Source organism: Panthera uncia, assembly GCF_023721935.1.
Source record: "Panthera uncia isolate 11264 chromosome A1 unlocalized genomic scaffold, Puncia_PCG_1.0 HiC_scaffold_17, whole genome shotgun sequence".
Classification (NCBI taxonomy): Eukaryota; Metazoa; Chordata; class Mammalia; order Carnivora; family Felidae; genus Panthera; species Panthera uncia.
Window position 1 is genome coordinate 14323835 of NW_026057577.1, and position 20467 is coordinate 14344301.

At 45.8% G+C, this 20467-nt stretch overlaps 1 protein-coding gene across 3 annotated transcripts in view; it reads left to right on the forward strand.

The window, feature by feature from the left end:
- Positions 1-20467, forward strand: part of TNFAIP8 (TNF alpha induced protein 8) — a 129930-nt gene that overhangs the window by 88920 nt on the left and 20543 nt on the right. Inside the window, exon 1 of one of the 3 annotated variants that reach the window (XM_049648435.1) lies at positions 4063-4383. The exons of the other annotated variants lie outside the window; for them this stretch is intronic. Within the exon in view, the coding sequence (XP_049504392.1) occupies positions 4311-4383 (73 nt within the window). The 5' untranslated portion in view covers positions 4063-4310. Of the gene's footprint in view, positions 1-4062; positions 4384-20467 lie in introns of those variants that run through there. 3 annotated transcript variants of the gene reach the window in all.

Genomic DNA, 20467 nt, shown 5'->3' on the forward strand with positions numbered 1-20467 from the left:
CTCAAAAATAAATAAGTAAACTTAAAAAAAAAGATTTTTCTGCTGCTCTGTGATAAAATTCAGTTAAGAGAGTGTTAATAAACCTTCCTTAAAATCAAGGTCACTTGAAAGGCTGAGTTGTTTAGATCTGTGTTCAAGATTGCCAAAATATACCAGTAAGCTCCACATGGGCAGAGTCCATTCACATGTGATACATATACGTATTTGATAATGCCCGGATGAATAGAAAAACACCCAGAATCCTAGCCAGTATGTTAAGTCTCCCATCTTGACACAGAAGGCGGAAGATCCACTATTGGGCACGAGCAGAAGGTCCACACCATGTGTGTAAGTGCAGTTTGGTTTTAAGTGACAAGGGTTGCCAACTTAATTGCTGTTTTGTATCAGGTGGTCTATAATAATTGCTGGTGTGACCTCTAAGCATATTGCAGGACTAAAGCATCCTGGAATATTTATTTTTTAATTTTTTTTAAATGTTTATTTATTTTGAGAGAGAGAGCATGAGCAGAGGAGGGGCAGAGAAAGAGGGGACAGAGGATCCTAAGCGGGCTCTGTGCTGACAGCAGCAAGCCCCACGAGGTGCTCCAACTCAGGGGCCTGGAGATCATGATCTGAGCCCACATCTGACACTCAAGTAACTGAGCCACCCAGGTGCCCCTGTTGGAATATTTCTTAAACATCCAAGAGTGAACACATTCCACAGGAGGTAAATCATCATGAGTACTGGAGCATTATTCTCTGGGGGCTGAACAGGGACTAATCCCCTTTTGAATAAAAGCAGAGCAAAATCAAGATGAAGTGACTGACCGAGCATATATGGGAAATGACAGGGAAGTCCCAGAGAATCTGCTGTCCTTTGGCTTCACTTGTGGCATGGGGGGATGGGGCAGTGCACTTTGCCCAAGATTATACTGGCGACTGAGGGGCGTCCTTGTCCCCATACAGTCTTTTAAAGTTTCTTTTTATTTTATTTTTATTTTAATGTTTACTTATTTTTGAGACAGAGAGAGAGCATGAACGGGGGAGGGTCAGAGAGAGAGGGAGACACAGAATCTGAAACAGGCTCCAGGCTCTGAGCTGTCAGCACAGAGCTTGATGCAGGGCTCGAACTCACAAACTGCGAGATCCTGACCTGAGCTGAAGTCAGATGCCTAACCGACTGAGCCACTCAGGTGCCCCAAGTTTCTTTCTTTTTTTTTTTTTTTTTTTTTTTTTTTTTTAATTTATTTTGAGACAGAGATAGAGAGTGAGCAGGGGAGGGGCAGAGAGAGACCGAGAATTCCAAGCAGGCTCTGTGCTGTCAGCACAGAGCCCAACTAAGTGCTCAAAGCCATGAACCCATGAGATTGTGACCTGAGCTGAAATCAAGAGCCCAGATGCTCAACCGACTGAGCCACCCAGGTGCCCCTACAGTCTTTTAAAATATGCTGCATGTTCCTTACTCTTGAGCTGAATCTGGACGTTCTTCCCCAAGGTGACTGCTGGATTGCATTTAAATGCTAAACAAGTTTTTTTCCAGGTTTCCTGAGGATGGGGGTGGGGGAGCCACTGTTCAAAGATGGAGCTGCTACAGTGACTCTGAATTGAATTATGAGGCTGACGTGGCTGCCCTTGGACTGTTCATTCAGCAGCCCTTCTTCTCCTTGGCTAACCTGAGCAGGGCTGCAGGCCTGTTTGTGAAGCCGGTGTAAAAACAAGCAGAACATCAAGGGCATGTATTTTAACGCGTCTCATGTGGTTTGTACGTAACTGGACTTGCAAAAGGAGATTTAATAATTCTTATGAGGGCACTTTCTGCAAGAAGAGGCTGAAAATGAGCCCTGCCTGCAGGGGATTGGGCCCGGAATTTGGGTTGTCTGAGTCTGCGTAACCATCACCTTGAAAAAGGTGGCACACCTTAGTCCAGTTATAGATGAATGGGAGCTGTCTTACCGTGTGGTGCACAGCCCTGATGAGATCCTGTAGGGCCCCTGGTGGACATCTGCAGACATCGGGGCTGTGGTGAGGGAGGGGGAGGACCAATGATGTGTGTGCCAACAAGGGCTTCCAGAATGATTCCTCGGACAGGCCAGGAAAGGTCACTTCTTACTGGTGGGGGGAGCATTTCTTTGGGATCAGAATGGTCACGTCTCCTCCATTAAGTTTGAGGTTGCCGAGTGAAGGTCCACATCTTCGCAGCTCCTGACTGAGAATGTATGGCAGAGGGGACCAGGCAGTGAACTGTGACTTTCGGAAGGATGCAGACTGTTACCCTTCAGGTGGTGAGGTCATTTTCCAGGAGAGGCTCCACAGCACTCATATTATCCAGATGTTTCTCCTCTTCTCTGGATTAGCTGTCTTTCTGTCATCATCCTGCCCTTTCAGTGAAATGGAGATAAAAGTCTGCTTAGGGTCTTAGCTATGTTAGAATCACTCAGTAATAGGAAGTGATTGCATATCTGGGCCTTATATTAATCTTTATAATCACCTTTACTGCTTGTGACTTGCATAAATGCTTTTTTCCTGTTCAAACCCAATATTGAAATAAAAAGTTCGAGCATCTTCTACAAAAATTTACTTTTAATGGTGCGATACTTTGTAATAATCTCTGTAGGACTTTATGCTTTTCAAATCATTTTTTGCTTGTATCACCTTACTTATTATTTTTTTTAATGTTTTCTAATTTATTTTTGAGAGAGAGACAGAGTGTGAGCAGGGGAGGGGCAGAGAGAGAGGGAGACACATAATCGGAAGCAGGCTCCAGGCTCTGAGCTGTCAGCACAGAGCCCCCGACGCAGGGCTTGAACTCACAAACTGTGAGATCATGTTCTGAGCCGAAGTCCAACGGCTAACCAACTGAGCCACCCAGGTGCCGCTTCTATTACTTTATTTAATACCAAACATAAATATGTCAAGTAAATACTATTTGTAATCCTCATTTTACATGTGAGGGAAGGGAGGCCCAAAGAGATTAATTTGCTGAAAGTCATTAAAAAATGATAAATTTTAATTCAGGTTCTTTAAATCCAGATCTTTTGTGTATTGTTTTCACCAAATTTACCTTAGTGCCTACTCTTGTGTTTTTGCCCATATAAAAATGGGAAATGAGGAAAAAGAAAGCAGCTGGAGAAGATACTTATTAAAAGAATATAACTTTTCTCAGAGTTCACCATCTTTCCGGTATGTTATTGGGGCATCTTTTGCCTTAGATTGGTGAGAAAACTAGTGCTCTGCAAAATACCTCCATTAAGACAGGTATCTCCATGTCAGCTCTAATCCACGACCCTCGGAAGGAAAAACCAAGGTTTCACCAAGTGAAGACGCCCACCTCTCAACCAATTGTAAGGAGCCAGTGGACCAGACCAGGGGGCAGAACTGAGTTCTCCTCCCCACGCTCTGCCAGACTTTCTACTCTATCAGCATTTCAAAAGCCGGAATACCGGCCTCCCCCTTTGGCATTTGGAAAGAATTTATCCCGCTTTGTCGACAGTAGCGGGGGAAGGGAAGGGCGCTCTCCGTTCCGAGGACCATCCTTAGAGCTACCTTGTAATGGAGCTGCTCCCGCGCCCGAGCTGGGGTTTGAGTAAGAGTGCTCGCCCGGGTTATGCTGAGTAAGCCGCCTTGTCTGCTTTTTCAGTGCAAAGGTAAGGGGTGGAGGCCAACCCCACTTTCTTCAAAAGGCCCTGCTCTTGGGCTGGTGAGGTTGCCTGTGCCTGGTGAAACTGGTCCTTCCAGCCACATGGACCAAGGGCCACGTTACTTTCCCCGCAAAAGGAACGTACAAACCAGAGCAGCTTCAACATCCTTATTTCTTGGCATGTCAGACCCCAAGACAAGGAAAGTTAAATGGGCGCCGAAAAATGTAACCCAAAGATCCAGGGGTATTTCTGTGACCGTAAGTGCATTTCTTATTTCTGTGCAATTGCAGCGCGCGCTGAGATGAGCCTTGTTGCTTTAGTTGCACATGTATTTCACAGGCTTAGCCAGCCTCGGTCACGTTTGCCCACGGCGCCCCTCGGCCCTGCCTGTTCTGAGAGTCGGGCTGCGGTCCTGGCCTCCACCCCACCTGCGTGCGCCTGGGCCCCGCCAGCCGCGCCAGGTCGCCTCCGCCCTGCGACGGGCCGGGTCCGCGCGGCCCCGGGGGCGGACTCCCGCCGCCCAGCCGAGACGCGATTCGTCACTCTTGCAGAAGTTTCCCCCTGCAAAAATCCCTGCACCAGAACCAGCCCTCCGCCCCGGGGAGGTTTTGATTTTAGTGGCTCCCCTTCCTTTTATTTTCTGTCGTGAGCGGGGTTTTGGCCTCGGAGCAAACTTGAAGCTCGTCTGAGTACATGTCAGCGGTAATCGCCCCTGCAGCCGGTTACCCTGACACCATGCACTCCGAAGCAGAAGAATCCAAGGAAGGTATGGCTTTGATTTCTTGGGGGTTGGTGGGCGGGGGGAGCGGCCAAGTCCCGCGGAGGAATGTGGAGGAAAGGCGTAGTAGGGGAGCAGATGGGAGTTTTACAACGAGCGGTGGCTACTTTGTCGCAGCTCAGCTAGAGCTGACTATACAGAGCCCTGTACCCTGCTCACCCCGCAGCCCCAACGAGACAAGGAGAGGACGAGTCCGATTTAGCGCAGGCAGCCCACTAAAAGCTGCTTTGTAGATTTGTCTGGAAAGGAAACGGCCCCAGTACTGACTCCAAGAATGCAAAATGTGCTTTGAAAAGCGCTTGCCTGCCTGCATTAGGACTTCTTTGCAAGAGCCCGAACAGTTGAGGGACCCTTAAAAAGGGTTTCAGAAATTGGAAACTCCGTGTGTTTCCGGTTAAAAGGGGAAGCCGAGTGAGGGGGAGAAGTGAAAGATCTTCATTTAGGGAATAGGTTAGTTGTTGTTTTTTTCTTTTTTTTCTTTACTGACTTTTCAGTGGTGAATTCATTTTTTGGGGGGCTTAAGGGAGCCCAGAGATGTGAGGGGCGTCTTGTGCAGCTTGTAAACTGAGGAGTTTGTCTGTTTCTAACTTCACCCAGGCAAAGGGTTTCCTTTACTCCTAACAGAGAACGGGTGACAGGGCTGGAAAAGCTCCAACGAAAACACAATTATACGCTGGTGTTAGTTCTGGGAGTTTATTTGTGTGTGAATGTTTGTATGCTTTGTTTCCTGAAACTCGATGTGTACAAAAGTCCTCTTGTAAATGGGGGTGGGAGGGAGGAGAATTGGGGAAAATTAGAGAGTAGTAGGAGAGGAGACTGTTCATAATTATGAAAATTCCTTTTCTTTTGGAGCAGCCTCTTGGGAAACTGGTAGTTTCAAGTTAATGGCAGCAGCCGCTGGGAGCCTGGGGAGCAGAAAGGAACCCCATCATTTCTCCATTTGGTAGAGGTGAATGACTTAGGGAGATCCCTTCAAACTTGGCCTCTTCTGTCTTTTTACTGATTCCTTTCCCAAAGTAAAGCTCTGTGTTTCATAATGTGGTCTCTGGGGGCTGGTGTTTACCTTATTATGTGGTGTGGGGAAAGAAGTCAGTAAAAGAGGTTGTTTAATAGAAATATGAGGCTGTTGTGAATGAAAAATGACAGCCAGGAGCATTGTGTTTGAGCTTGATGTGGAGCGTGGGGGATTAATGTTTCCTGGCTGTGGCCTCTGTCTTGATGGAGCCATGTGCTGATGGCTGGTTTTTTTTTTTTTGTCTTTATAACAGCAATTTATAGTAAGTCAAAGGTAGTCAAAGGCAGATAGGAAACAGGCTGAGAGAATCCAGCCTGGTGAACTCTTGTACTGACTACAAGTAATATTTAAATTGGCATTTTCTCCCAGGTGTGTTTTTCCTTTCTTTTGGGAAAGAAGGAGCAGGGGGGGGAAGATGGAAAAAACGTCATCGCAGAGTGTAGACTATATTCCTCTTGCGGCATCCACCTTGTTCTCTCCCGCCCAGCTCTCTGGATAGTAGCCTAAACACTGAGGGTGAAGAGGGTGCTTGATGGCCCCTCCCTACTAGGTCCTCCCCTTACTACCTCCACCTGCCATCATTTCCATTCTGCAGAACTGCAGCAAAATGGTCTGGACTCTGCTTTTTACAGAAGGCCCAGAATTTTAAAAAAATACTACATGAGGTGCTACAGTTTTACATTGATGGCGATTAGGGAAAGATATGGAATAACTCTGCAGGGAGATGGCGTGAATACTTTATTCACAGAATCATTGTCACTTCTGCCAGGAAATAAAGGGTGTGTTTGTGTGTGAGTGTGTGTCCATATCCTGGGCACTTCTTACAAGGCTGGGTATTAGCTGTAATCTAGAACCCTCTGTTTAGCTGTCACCCCCGGGATGTCTTTGAAAGGACTTACCCTGTGTAAAGTATTACTTTTTCTCTCTCCTCACTAGTCCTTTCCCCTCTCCTTAGCTTTTTTTTTTTTTTCTCCTGATAGAGTTGAGTATCTCATTTAGTGTGGCATTACCACAGGCTCTTCACAATGTCTACATTGCCTTGCGATAGTTGGTGCCTGACTTCCTATCATGGGAGATGCTTGTAAGTCATTATTCTGAGCTCCAGTGAGAGACATACTTTCTTTGGGTTAAATCTGAAAAAAATATCAAGTCGATTCAGAAGTCCTTAGAGGCCAACATATTTGTGTATGTGAATGAATGTGGAAGCAAATGACTGGGGATATTGTTAAGCCATCATAGCTTAGAACGCACTTGACTCTGTGCCAGGAGGGCTGAGATTCCATCCTCAGTCTATGGCCACCTCCTAAAGAATTGACTGAATTTTGCCTGCTTACAAATGAATAGGTGATTGTGCTTGAGTATTAAACAGAAAGAAATAATCCAGTCCTGGCTTTATTAAAAGCTGAATGAATTTAAGATATACAGGCATGATGTGAATAAGAAAGCAAGAGAAATGAAGGACGAAAGAAAAAGGGGAAGGTCATAGAAAGGAAGACACCAACAGTTTCCAGTGGACGGCGGCTTCCTGAGGAGATAGGCTGACGGCCACATTTTTTGCGTTTAGGGGCATCCTGTTGAGTAAATTACTTAATTGTGAAATAGAAAAAATGAAGGGCGGCTCTGATCTCTGAGGACCTTTCTACTGTTAAACGTCATGGGATGCATAATTCCTTCGTCTAGGTTCTTGTAGCCTTGGTACCAGAAAGTAAGAAAGCCATTTTTTTATAGTTTTTTTTTAATGTTTATTTATTTTGAGAGAGAGAGAGAGATTGGGAGAGGGGCAGCAAGAGGGGGAGAGAGAGGATCCCAAGCAGGCTCGGCACTGTCAGCACAGAGCCCAACACGGCACTCGATCCCGGGAACTGTGAGATCAAATAACCGGAGTCAAAATCAAGAGTCAGACGTTTAACCGACTGAGCCACCCAGGTGCCCTGTGAGGAAGCCATTGTTAAGGAGGGGTTGCTATGTGGGGACTCGGGAAAAAGTGACCCTGGAGCTGTGAGTGAGCTCAGCTCCTCCTCTGGGGCCCCTAATAGGTTTTACCCTGCCCTCACCCATTTCTCTCCTGCCTCCTCACCAGGCCTGCCATTAGACCATCCCTCAACTTCCTGCCCCCAGAGTGACAGACTCACCTTCACCCATTCCCTCCCTTTAGGTGTCCGTGGAGTAGGTGTCCTTCCCACAGCAGATGGCCACGCCTTCCACCTTGGGCTCCTCACCGCACCTGATGTCTTTCCTGGTTCTTTTCCATCAGCTTCCTAATTCAGAGTGTTTGCACCTGCTGGGCCTCCTGCCGGCTATCTCCTTCTCCCCACCTGACGTTCTTTTCACTTCCTTGGAGGGATTTGTTCTGAGCCTCCAGCCTGAATTAGGATCTGCCTTCTCTTAGAGCACCTGTTCTTGGCCTTGCCGTTACTGTTTAGCATCTCTTCTCCAGATCACAAGCTCTGGAGGGCAAGACCACATCTGTTTTCTTCCCCAGTGTAAGTGGTATGAGGTGATCATTTCCTATTCATACAGTCAGTGACTGAGCTCCATTCTTCAAGGTATCCTCAACACTTTGTCCAATTTTAGGCATTTATCTCTCCTTTATTTTTGTTTTAATTTTTTTTTAGTGTTTATTTATTTTTGAGAGAGACAGAGCGTGAGCAGTGGAAGGGCAGAGAGAGAGAGAGAGAGAGAGAGAGAGAGAGAGAATCAGAAGCTAGCTCCAGGCTCTGAGCTGTCAGCACAGAGCCCAACATGGGGCTTGAAATCACAGACTGTGAGATCATGACCTGAGTCGAAGTCAGACACTTAACCAACTGAGCCACCCAGGCACCCCTCTCCTTTATTTTTTAATTTTTATTAGAAAAAAAAAATTTAATGGGGGTGCCTGGGTGGCTCAGTCAGTTAGGTGTCTGACTTTGGCTCAGGTCATGATCTTGTAGTCTGTGGGTTCAAGCCCTGCGTCGGGCTCTGTGCTGACAGCTCAGAGCCCAGAGCCTGCTTGAGATTCTGTGTCTCCCTCTCTCTATCTGTCCCTCCCCTGCTTGTGCTCTGTCTCTGTCTCTGTCTCTGTCTCTCTCTCTCAAAAGTAAATTTTTTTACTGTTTAATTAATTTTTTTTTTTTTTTGAGAGAGAGAGAGAGACCTGAGCCAAAGTCAAGAGTGGAACATGTAACTAACTGACTGAGCCACCCAGGCGCCCCTGAAGACACAGTTTTGAAACTAAAATGTACTGAGGTCTTCTGTGTGCCAGACACAGTGCCAAGCAACTGATTATGTATCTCATTTAATACTTGTATAATAATCCCTTGTGTTGACTCCGCATAACAGTAAAGCAATCTGAAGTCCAGAGAGGTTACAAACTGTGCCTAACATCACAAAGCTAGAAAAAGTGGAATCAGGGTGTGAATGGACGCCGACTATCCGCAGAACCCATGCTTTTAACCCTGACCTGATACTCCTGGGAATGTCCCAAAGCTACCCTCCCCCATCCTCAAGCTTGGCATTCAGGGGGATGCTCCCTGTGGTCTGTGTTCGTTTGCACCCTGGCTCGGGAAGCAAGGGGTGGAGAGGCCAGGTGTTGGAGAAGAAAGAGGAGACCCAGGCTCTTTCCTGCCTCTCAGGGACATGGGTAGGGAGTCTTGAGTGCATTCTTCTCCCCTGGTGAGGGGATCTAGGAGCCCAGCAGGGCTGGTAGGGGGTACCTGGAGCCCACTGCAGTGGAGGGTTGGGGGAGACCCAAGCACCTTTGGGACAAGGTTTTTTGAGTCGCCAACTTGAAAAGGGAGTGTGGACTCCCCTGGTCACTGAGATGAAATAGGCTTCAGTTATGTGTATATTAGGTTATCACAATTTGGTGACCTTATAGTATCCACTCGGCTTCAAGTTTCTTCAAAATCTGCAAGATGGGTATACACAGTGAGTGATCCTCAAGTCCGTTGTGATCTACTCAGTTAACTTGTCATGTCTCCTGGTGATGAATTAACTTGTTGGCAATATGCACAGACATTTACACTCTCGATGGTAGCCCTCCTCGGTTGAAATGTCATTTTAACAGGTAACTGACCTGTTCCTCAGTGACCGTATGGTAGTTTCTCAGGACTTCAGGTTACCTGTGCTGAATCTGTCTCACCATGGTCTGCCCTCTCTGGGGTCCTCACTTCCCTGGTGGGTTTTCATGAAGCCTATTTTTTTGTTTTTTAAACCTTTATTATTATTATTTTTTAAGTTTATATATTTTGAGAGAGAAAGAGAAAGAGTGTGTGAGCAGGGGAGTGGCAGAGAAAGAGGGAGAGAGAGAGAGAGAGAGAGAGAGAGAGAGAGAGAGAGAGAATGAATCCCAAGCAGGCCCTGTGCTGTCAGCACAGAGCCCAACACAGGGCTCAATTTCATGAGCTGTGAGATCCTGACCTGAGCCCAAACGAAGAGTCGGGAGCTTAGCTGACTGAGCTACCCAGGCGCCCCTCAGGCAGCCTGTTGTGATCAATCAACTTGGCAGTCGGATGACTGAAGTCAGCCAAATGACAGGACAGAGGTATGCCTGAGGACTGACTCCTCATAGAGACTTCACACTAGAAAGAACGGGACCAACACCTGGCAGAGTATTTATCATAGGAGAGAACAGCTCACTTTTTCCATGGTGGTAACTTGTTCATCTCTTCTGTCACCAGAAAGCCACATTGGGTAGGGTCCTCGCTGCCTAGGGACCTCATGAGGTGCGACAGCTTCTATAACAGCATTCCTTGCTAAGCATTACTGTACCGGTTTTCTCCCCTCTTCCCTCCCTGTGCCGGCCCTTCTCTGCAGATGGAAAGAAAAAGAAAGACTCTGAAGAAATGCATGGCCCTGGGTGTGGCTGACCTTGATGTCATGTATAATGTAAGAGGTCCAGCATAGGGTCTAAAATACCAGACTTTGATGTGATCATGTTTCCTTTTATGTAGTCATTAGCCTTGGAGTACAGAGTGCTCACAGGGACTAAAAGTGGAACATTGGTTTAAAGGTCCTTGCCAAACCATCTTCTGTATGGTGGACATCACTGATGACCCGACATTGTTCCACACCCCCGGCTTCAGGGTGTCTGGGCCTTTTTCTTCCTCACTTCTGAAATTTTCATCAGACTGAATATGTATCACGCTTTTCTGGTCCCCGAACTATGACACCAGTAAGCAGTCAGGATAACGTAGATGATTAGGTTCCCTGTTCCTGGCTGTGGGTAATCCGGCAAACAGCCGAAAAAGTGGGCAAGTGCCAGAGCATGCAGTAGGGCCAGAGAAATCTCCAGACCCAGTGATTTCACTTCAGAGTAATGCAGAGTCGCTCGATCTGCCACAAACTGTTTATTTGTCAACATTTCCGTCTGTACGAGAAGGATGCTAACAACTTGGAAAAGAATGAGTTGAGCTTCGTCGTATACCTCTCTTAGTGGGTTGTGCCTAAAATGATAGCATAAGCTGCATTTTAAAAAAATCAACTCACTGGGGCACCTGTGTGGCTCAGTCATTTAAGTGTCTGACTCTTGATTTTGGCTCAGGTCATGATCTCACGTTTCGTGGGATCAAGCCCTGTGTCAGGCTCTAGGCTGACAGCACGAAGCCTGCTTGGGATTTTCTCTCTCCCTCCCTCTCTCTGCCCTTCCCACTCACTCTCACTCTCTCTCTCAAAATAAATAAACTTGAAAAAAAATCAACTCATTGTGTCTGTCTGTAATATTTCAGGAAGATCTGCGGTAAGGAGACTTTGTAATTAAAATGATTCTCCTCCAGACACAAGTAAAATCACCACGATTTAGAGTTAAAAAGCAACAGCACACGTTCTTTTATCTTACCTCTTATTTTAGAGATGCAGAACTGAGGCCCAGAGAGGTAATGTCCAGGCCCTATCAAGCACCGCACCCCTCTTCCCCCTCATGCCTGTTTGGCCAACAAGAAGTTTTGCAAACATAGGTTTTTTGCATCCTGCATTTGTTCATGAGCTCTTCTTGAGGCAGGACGGACCTCATCTGTTTGTATGGCTGCCGTTCACCAGCTTTGGGGGGAATTTACAAAACCTAAAGGGAGTGGTTGAACACCTGAAGATTTCCTATTTCACCTTCTCCTAAGTGGATAACCAGTGAGGAAGATGAAGAGGCACTGTGAAGTAAAATTGAGCTCTGCACATAGGTCTTGTTCACTCCCTGGTGTGGAAAGTGGGAGAGTCCAAGTGAGAGGCGATTACACAGTGAGCTAATTTGTTTTCATTCCTTTGAGAAGAGCATCATTCAGGGAAATTCACCATTGAGGGTGCCGGTTGGGCAGGGGCGCTCTTGTGGGGAGAACGTGTGCACCTGTGTGGGTGGGAAGCGCTCAGACACCGGACGGGCGGCTGCAGTAACAGATGGGCGCCCCACAGTCTCGTTTTCCCCAGGGCCCCGCAGGCCTGGTGCATGCTGGGAGTCAGCCCGCGGCTCCCGCGGCCGCTGACCAAGGAACCTGAAAGAACAATTACTTCAATCTTGTTCTAAGAGTTTAAGAAGCTTGAAGAAGAGTTGTGCTGCAGTGCATCCTGAGTGACTAACTGCTGAGTGGGCACTGAATGTCTCAGAGGTGTTTCTCTGGGGATCTGCAAGCCTGGGCAAAGCCTGTGTTGCTATTAAGTGGTACCTTGTGGTATTTATGTTTATTTTTTTTATTTTTTTTTAACGTTTATTTATTTTTAAGAGACAGAGAATGAGCAGAAGAGGAACAGAGAGAGAGAGAGAGAGAGAGGGAGCCACAGAATCCAAAGCAGGCTCCAGGCTCTGAGCTGTCAGCACAGAGCCTGATGAGAGAGATGGGGGTTTGGTGTTTGTGTGTATAGTACCATCTGTGTGCGTACTTGGGAATACGCTCTCCGGGTTTGCGGTGACAAGATTTAATTTTGTAAATAACTGGGAGCAGACTTTCTCCCAAGGAAATGGTGAAATGCCCTAAGTGACCATGATAGCTTTAGGCTCCCAAAGCCTTAAGACCTTATTGCCTGGGGTCCCTGCGTGGCTCAGTTGGTTAAGCGTCCAACTCTTGATTTCCGTAGAGCCTAACATGGGGCTCGAACTCACGAACCGTGAGATCATGACCTGAGCTGAAATCAAGAGTCGAACGCTTAACTGACTGAGCCACCCAGGCGCCCCGAGAAGCCGGTTTTAGAGGCCAGGAGAATGAGACAGTGGTCAGCCACGTCTGAGGAGAGGCTTTGCTGCCTTCTCGTTGGGGTCTCAGCAAATGCTGAGAGCCTAAGATCTCATCTGCTAAGGGATTAGACCACATCGTGAACATTCAGTCAGTACTGCGTGGGAATGAGGGAAGGTGTGCAGGCTGTGGGGTGACTGTCCCAGCTCTGAGCAAGCTCCCGTCTCCTGAGGAAGGGCTACTCCCATCATCTCCATTGGTGCACACCTTCAAATCTCAGTTGCCCCCTGATTCCTTTCTTGATCTGCATCCCGCTCACCTCAGCCCTGTCTCTCTCTGTGGCGTTGGCACCGTCAGCCCTGGGTGCCTGAGGCTAACAAGTGAATCCTGGCAGGAAATTTAATCCAGCTCTTCACACCAGGAAGAAGCTTTGGCCAACCTGAGAATTAGAGAATGTTTCTAGCTTCCCTTTCGCCTTCACATCCTCTCCCCTCCCCCCCACCCCCACCCCATGCCTTTTCTTCCTGAGGGCCTGTCTTAGAAATCTACCGATGTATCTGCCAGGGACACCCTAGATTTGACAGACTTTCGTCTTATACGTATAACGTAGGATTTGGGCCACACTAAGTAGTTGAGCCATCCTGAGAAATTTTCTGTTTCTCCTGTTGGTCACAGCAGTGGGAATATGCTGGTCCCTTGTGAGAGCCGATGAGGGGATGCGTGTGTCAGTGATTAGACAGCTTCACTCAGCAGGTGCTGGGTGAATAAGGAGGTTTATAATGACACCCAATGACAGAATGCATCCAAGGCCTGCCTAGGATATTCAACCTGATGAAGGCCTCAGTGCACGTTCTGTACAGAGCACGGAAGGGTGGGCTTGTCCCAAGGAATTTCTTTTCTTCTGTGAAGTTATTCGATAAAAGTGAGATACTACTGCACTGACTCTGCTCTTTATTGTAAAGCGCTTATAACACTGTTTTCTCCTTTCGAGGTTTAAAATTAAAATGAAGTCAGTTACGAAAGAGCTAGTATGGCAATGGACCCCTCCCCAGGATCCCGAGTCTAAATGTCTGACTCCAGTCCTCCTGAGAAAGGAGATGATAGTCAAAGAAGAGGTCTCTTGGGAGAGTTTTCAAGGAGTTAGCCTTGAGGGGCAAGTCACATGTACTGAGCGGGAACAGAACCCTTCTAGAAAACCAGAATAGCAAGGAGCTTTGAGGGAGCGGCCACTGGACAGATTTCAAAATTTCAAGGGAACAATGAGGAAGAAATCGTGAGTGGGAGCCTTGTGGAGAGAGAGGGGGCGGGGATCCAGCCCTGATGTGGAGGTTCCAAGGGCAGGGGTAGGCATGTGGAGAGACAGGAAGGGAGGAGTAAGGAAGTAACTCTGGAACGAGAAGGGAAAAAAACAAAAACAAAACTTGGGCAAAATGAGAGAGGTGAGCAGTGGTGTAACTGAGATAATGGGATAAGACGTTTTGACAGTTTGGTCTGTTGGGGTGTGAGTTAACAGTAGGCCGGAGGGTGAGCTGGTCTCCCAAGTAGGAGGCCCACTTGGAGGCAGCGGAACAGTGGCCTGTGGAGGACACAGGAGCTCTGTGGCTCTTCCCGGTGGGTGGGATGAATGCCAGGCCCATAAACAAGGACGTGACACTGAGGAATGCTGCTGCCTTTCCAACTGCTGAATCGGGGCCAGTCAGAAGCCAGGGCTGTGTTGTCTTGGCTTGGATTTCTAGCGACGCTCATGCTGGGTTATAAAAATGATTTCCTCAAAGAGCTTGCAAATGGCAGACGATGAGTTAGAAAAAGGCAGGAAAGCCAGCCTGTGGGAGTCGTTTCAGAGCCCTCTGCCGGGTCGTGCCATTCCCTTTTCCAGAAGGCCTTCGGGTGAATGGCGGTTGGAGGAGTAGAGATCAGTCACCCCCTCCCAGTAAAGCTGTCCCTCCCTTCTGGGGGGTCCACAAACTAGCAAGTCTGACGGTAAGCAGGCTCACTGAAGAATTTCAGGCTGAGGGGTTTTTATGGGTAGAACTGGTTTAAATTATTTGGCTCGCTCGACCATAGCTGACTTGATGATCTGACTGATAACCCCAGACGCACAGGAGCAACTGCACAGGAGTGAGTATTTGACGATCCTGCTGTGGCCCTCCATCCCAGCATGCTTTGCGGTTGCCCCCTCGGTGCCTGGGGTGCGGGCGTGCCGGGGGGGAGGGGGTGCTGCGCCTCAGGTTTCTCTGTGATGGCACTTGGGCTGGCTTGTTGTGACACGTGTAAGGGTTAATCAAGTAAAATTATAATTGCCGTGGGGAGAGCCAGCCTCGCTGAAGCCTGACAGCCCTCAGGGTGGCCCGGGATAAGGTCCTTCTTCCCATCCTTAATTGTTTTCCTCTGTTTCCCAAACATGCGTTCTTACTGTCACACGGTGGTGGTAGACCAGTGGATAAAAGTTTACCTTTCTGCTCTATATTTCAGTCCTCTGCATTCATGGTTTTGTAAAATTCTCAGGCGGCCCTTCCTTTACCCTAGAATTAGACCATATTAAGAGAAAGGAGGATTTCGTTGCTGCTGCTTAGTTCCCTGAGATAGTCTACAGTCTTTGGACACTTTTGTAGATGAAGATGTGGGCTGTCACTTGCACTATTAATCTTTTTTTAATTTTTTTAATGTTTACTTTTGAGAGAGAGAGACTGGGGAAGGGGCGGAGAGAAAGGGAGACACAGAATCCGAAGCAGGTTCCAGGCTCTGAGCTGTCAGCACAGAGCCCGACCAGGGCTCGAACTCAGTGCGGTGAGATCATGACATGAGCTGAAGTCTGACGCTTAACCGACTGAGCCACCCAGGCACCCCACTTGCACTATTAATCTAAAGGGTAGGAGTGAGAGAGCTGTTATATTTGGTAGGGATGCTAGAATAGTCCAGAAACTACCAGCAAATAGTCTCTTAGAATAATATTGTCTGTTGTTCTTTCATTTTTTTTTTTTTCTCCATGGCACCATCTATCCCTCTTCTGTGAAATAGTCAAACCTGTTTTCTTTGTATATCTTTTAAAGCTTCAGTTAGCCAGATTTTTTTTCCCTAATGTTCGATGCTGTTTTTTATTCCATGAATAACTCAATTCACTAAATGTAGGCAGCTACTAAACTTGGCAGATTGTTGCCATCTTCGTGCCCCTGGACAGGAAGTGTTCTGTATAGATATGACTAACCAGTTTCCAGGCTTAAAAATAAAGTGGGGGATTTCTGGACAGAATAGGTCTTTGTCAGTCATTTCAACATGCCCGCTAAGTATGAAGCTCCAAGCCAGCCACTTAGCTCTCTCATTTTTTCCGTGCTCTCACTTCACCTGACATTTTCTGTTATACAGATTGAAACTGATTTTATGGTGTTCATTCATTTTTAATGAACTAAGAGGGTATTTGAGTTGTCATGAGAATCTGCGAGAGTCCTTATTCTCTCCTTGCTGCCTCTTTTATCTTGAGCTCCTTTTAAATCATCACCCTCCGGAAGTACGTAATGGGGAAATGGCGTTGGCACCTGGGCAGCTCTACATACTATGTCTCTTATGTTCTTGAATCTAAGGCCCAATGGAAAGAGCCCTTTTTTCCCCAAAGTTACTTCCAGTGAATGTAGTGATTCTTAAATTTCTTTTGTCATGAAGCCCCTTAACTGCTTTGGAAGAATTATACCATTTTTTAAAATGTTTATTTATTTTTTGCGGGGGGGACACAGAATCCGAAGCAGCCTTCAGGCTCTGAGCTGTCAGCATAGAGCCCACTTGGGGCTTGAACCCATGAACTGCAAGATGACAACCTGAGCCAAAGTCAGACGCTTAATGAACTGAGCCACCCAGGCACCCCAGAACTCTACCATTTTGACAGATACCAGAAGGCTTTTCAGCGTCTTGTCACCTACAGCTCTTATTTCAAGACTTCACAGATAACTTCAGATCTTATTTTAAATAATGTAATTTTTCCCTCCCTTAATGGAAATACTGTTTCTCTTCTTTCTTTCTTGTCCTAAGCATCTTTCTTTGGTCTTAATTCTTAACACCATAGCATTTCATAGAAATGCTAAATTAGATACAACATGTATTAGATGAGACTGTCTCTAACAACAACAACAAAAAGTGTTTCTCTCTCCGAATCATGAACTTTGAGCAAGGGTTAGTCTTCAATGTGAAGACTCCAATTTGTTTTTCAAATAAGAGCATATGCCAGGGAATGATGATTTAAAATACAAAATGCATGTAAATGCTTTTCGATTCTTTGGGACAATGAGGCCTTATTTGCCAAGTTTAGAAATAAGTCATAAATCCATAAAGAACAAGGTTATGGTTACTATTCTTGGGTTGAAAGTGGCTGTGACTCAAGTTCTTTTTTTTTTTTTTAACGTTTATTTTATTTTTTTTTTTTTTTTGAGACAGAGAGAGACAGAGCATGAACGGGGGAGGGTCAGAGAGAGGGAGACACAGAATCCGAAACAGGCTCCAGGCTCTGAGCTGTCAGCCCAGAGCCCGACGCGGGGCTCAAACTCACGGACCGCAAGATCATGACCTGAGCCGAAGTCGGCCGGCTAACCGACTGAGCCACCCAGGCGCCCCCTGACTCAAGTTCTTATTCTCCCATGCCTCCTCCCTGTTGTCTCCTGCTCTGTTATGAAGACTAAGGCAGGACAGGGGAACCTGGGTGGCTTAGTCGGTTGAGCATCTGACTTTGGCTCAGGTCATGATCTCACAATTCACAAATTTGAGCCCTGCGTCGGGCTCTGTGCTGACAGTTCAGAGCCTGGAGTCTGCTTCCGATTCTGTGTCTCCCTCTCTCTCTCTGCCCTCCCCGGCTTGCGCTCTGTCTCTGTCTCTGTCTCTCTCTCTCTCTCTCTCACTCAAAGATAAGTAAACATTAAAAAAAAAAAAAAATGACTGGGGCACCTGGGTGGCTCAGTTGGTTGAGCGTCCGACTTTGGCTCAGGTCATGATCACAGTTTGTGAGTTCCAGCCCCGCGTCAGGCTCTGTGCTGACAGCTTGGAGCCTGGAGCCTACTTCGGATTCTGTGTCTCCCTCTCTCTCTTTCTGCACCTCCCCAGCTCATGCTCGCACTCTGTCTCTGTCAAAAATAAATAAACTTTAAATAAATAAATAAATAAATAAATAATGACTAATGTAAGACAGAGTAAGCAGTCCCTGCTATGATTTGGGTTAGAGCTTGATAAAAAAATCTAGTCTTTTGAAAATACAGGACTCCTGTATTTGTGCTTCAAATACCCTGTATCTGTTCTAGTAGGATGCTTTCAAAAGAAAAAGGGAAGTGTTTATACAAGCTGAATTTTCATTGAATAAAATGTTTCCTTAATCGAAACTGTTCATTTCCTCTGTCTTTGTAGTAATCAAGACTCTTGTAGTGGAAAGAATCTTCTAGTTTTTATGATGATGGGAATGTTGTAGGCAAACAGAAAATGTTTGATGACTAATGGAGTGTGAGAGTAGACATATGGTCCGGGGGTAGAATATTTTGCAGAATTAAAATCTCTGCTGTTCTCGTGAGATTTACAGATCATCCAAACATTGATGATGATCCATCATTTGTGCTTGCTGTCTCATTTTTAGGTACGGGGAGGTGTTGTACTTCATAGGTAGTTATGCCATGCATGGTTCCAGCAGCCAAATAAAACCAAGATGGACTGACTTTCAGAATGAACTGTGAATATGGGGGGTGTTTAAGAAGTCCTGGTAGGACCTTCTTCTTGCTGGTTCCCTTTGAAGCCATATAGGTGATGTTCAGTTTCCTAGCTGCTGTTTTGAACCACAATGGCCAGACCTTAGCTCAGCATAGACCCACGAGAGAGCTTTAACCAGACCAGGTCTGTTCAGGCTAATGGAGGCCATAACAGGGTAACTTCTTACTCTATTGAAAAATGATGGTAACTGGAGAGTTGTCTTTCGGATTGGGGCCAGATGGGCTTTATTATCAAAACACTTCCAGCACATCTTGTGGGGCAATGGAAAAAGGAGTGGTTTGGGTAGCCCTGGGTGTTTGAAATGCCTGCCTTTTTTTTTTTTTTCCCCACTGCTTTTTTTGTTTGTTTGGCCACAGAAACATCTTTTTGTTTCACTTCATCAGAATTGTGTACCTCTTGGATTCTTCCTGGGTTCCAGGCCTGGGACATGGATCAGCCCAGAGAAGTTTATTACTCTTAAGTCTACTTTAACATAAATAATTACTTTATTGGAATAAGTACTTTAAAATAGGTACTTGATTGGGTGACAGGGAAAGAGGATAAATTCAGATGTGAAATTCTTTATGCTGAGTAAAGCAGGCCTTTAAACCTGATTTAATGCTTTTAACAATTAAAGCTCCAGCTTTCATTTATTAGTTTATACCTGGGAGATGAGAAATGGGCTTTATCAGGCTTTGACAGCAGATTAAAGACCTCAACCCTTTTTAAACCATCAACATACATGCTCTGAAGTTCTATCAAATTATGAGTGATAAAGGCAAGCTACTGGTCAAAATGATCTGAAATGTGCTTGACAAAAATCTTGCCTCTAAGACCAGAAGGGACCAAAGCAGTGGTCTTTCTAGGATTTGACCACCATTTTACAATGAGGCCAGAGACCAAGAAATAGCTGTTACTGAGACCTCTTCTGACCCAACACCAGCCTCCAGGCCTCTCCTCAGTACTCCTAATGATTTAAAAAAATATCTTAAAATATTTCAGATTCTTTACCCTCCATCAAAATGCAATGAGCCGTAAGTCAGCTCAAGAAAAGATGGCCCAACCCTGACTCCTCAATACTTTGTTAGATGCCATTAAAACCTTAGAGAGCTGGGATATTATTAAGGCCTCCATTTGGAACCTGGAATCTTAATCCAAGAATTCTATAGCTTTTTTTTTTTCCCCCATATCTAAGATTGCTCTGTTTTGTGATAATACCAATTTAATGCAAGAAAAATACTCATAGATGCTAGACACGTGTATTCAAGATTTAAATTCCTTTCGATGTCATCTAGAATCTCTACACATTCATTTAAACATGGTTTCTATATTTTGGTGGGGGCAGCATGTCAAGTAGTTTTATTTTACTCTGTAGGACGTAATGAAAAACATTTTTTTATTTTGATTCATCAGCAGGGAATATATAGCAGAATTCATTTTGGGTATTTGCTGTAGAATGTGCCCTGCATTGGAATGTGGGTGGAGTTCTGGCACTTGTGTATTCATATGTGTTGAGGGAATAAAGGTATAGAGAAACACGTGTTCCCTGCCTATATAAAGACCAGCTGTACAGCTGATAGTTTAAAAATACTGTGTGAGACGACGTTTATGTCCAACAATAGCATCTGTTTCCTTCATTCCAAGGTCAACAAATGGCATTAAAGAGAGATTCTGAAAATGTAAGAGAGAGAGTTTTTTTTTGTTTTTTTGTTTTTTTTTTTTTTTTTTTTACCAAATCCATTAACTCTACTCACCAACCTTTTTGAAGCAGGAGTGTAAACTTAATGGCATAAATGGAAAATTAACAGGAGATAAGTTCAAGGGGGAAACTGGTTAGGGTAAGTTTTTAGATTTAGAAACTTACACCAATCATACACTTGGGACTTGATTCATCTTTTTCCCATTATCTATTGTCTGTTTACAATATACATTGTCTCCCATCTTGGAGATAAATCCATTATTATTTTTCTAAAATATCTTCTGCCTTGGGGCTCCTGGGTGGCTCAGTTGGTTAAGCGTCTGACTTCGGCTCAGGTCATGATCTCAAGGTCCATGAGTTCGAGCCACATCTGGCTCTGTGCCTACAGCTCGGAGGGTGCCTACCTCCCCACCCAGCAGCCCAGAGCCTGCTTCAGATTCTGTGTCTTCCTCTCTCTCCGCCCCTCCCCTGCTTGTGTTCTGTCTCTCTCTGTCTTTCTCTCTCTCTCTCAAA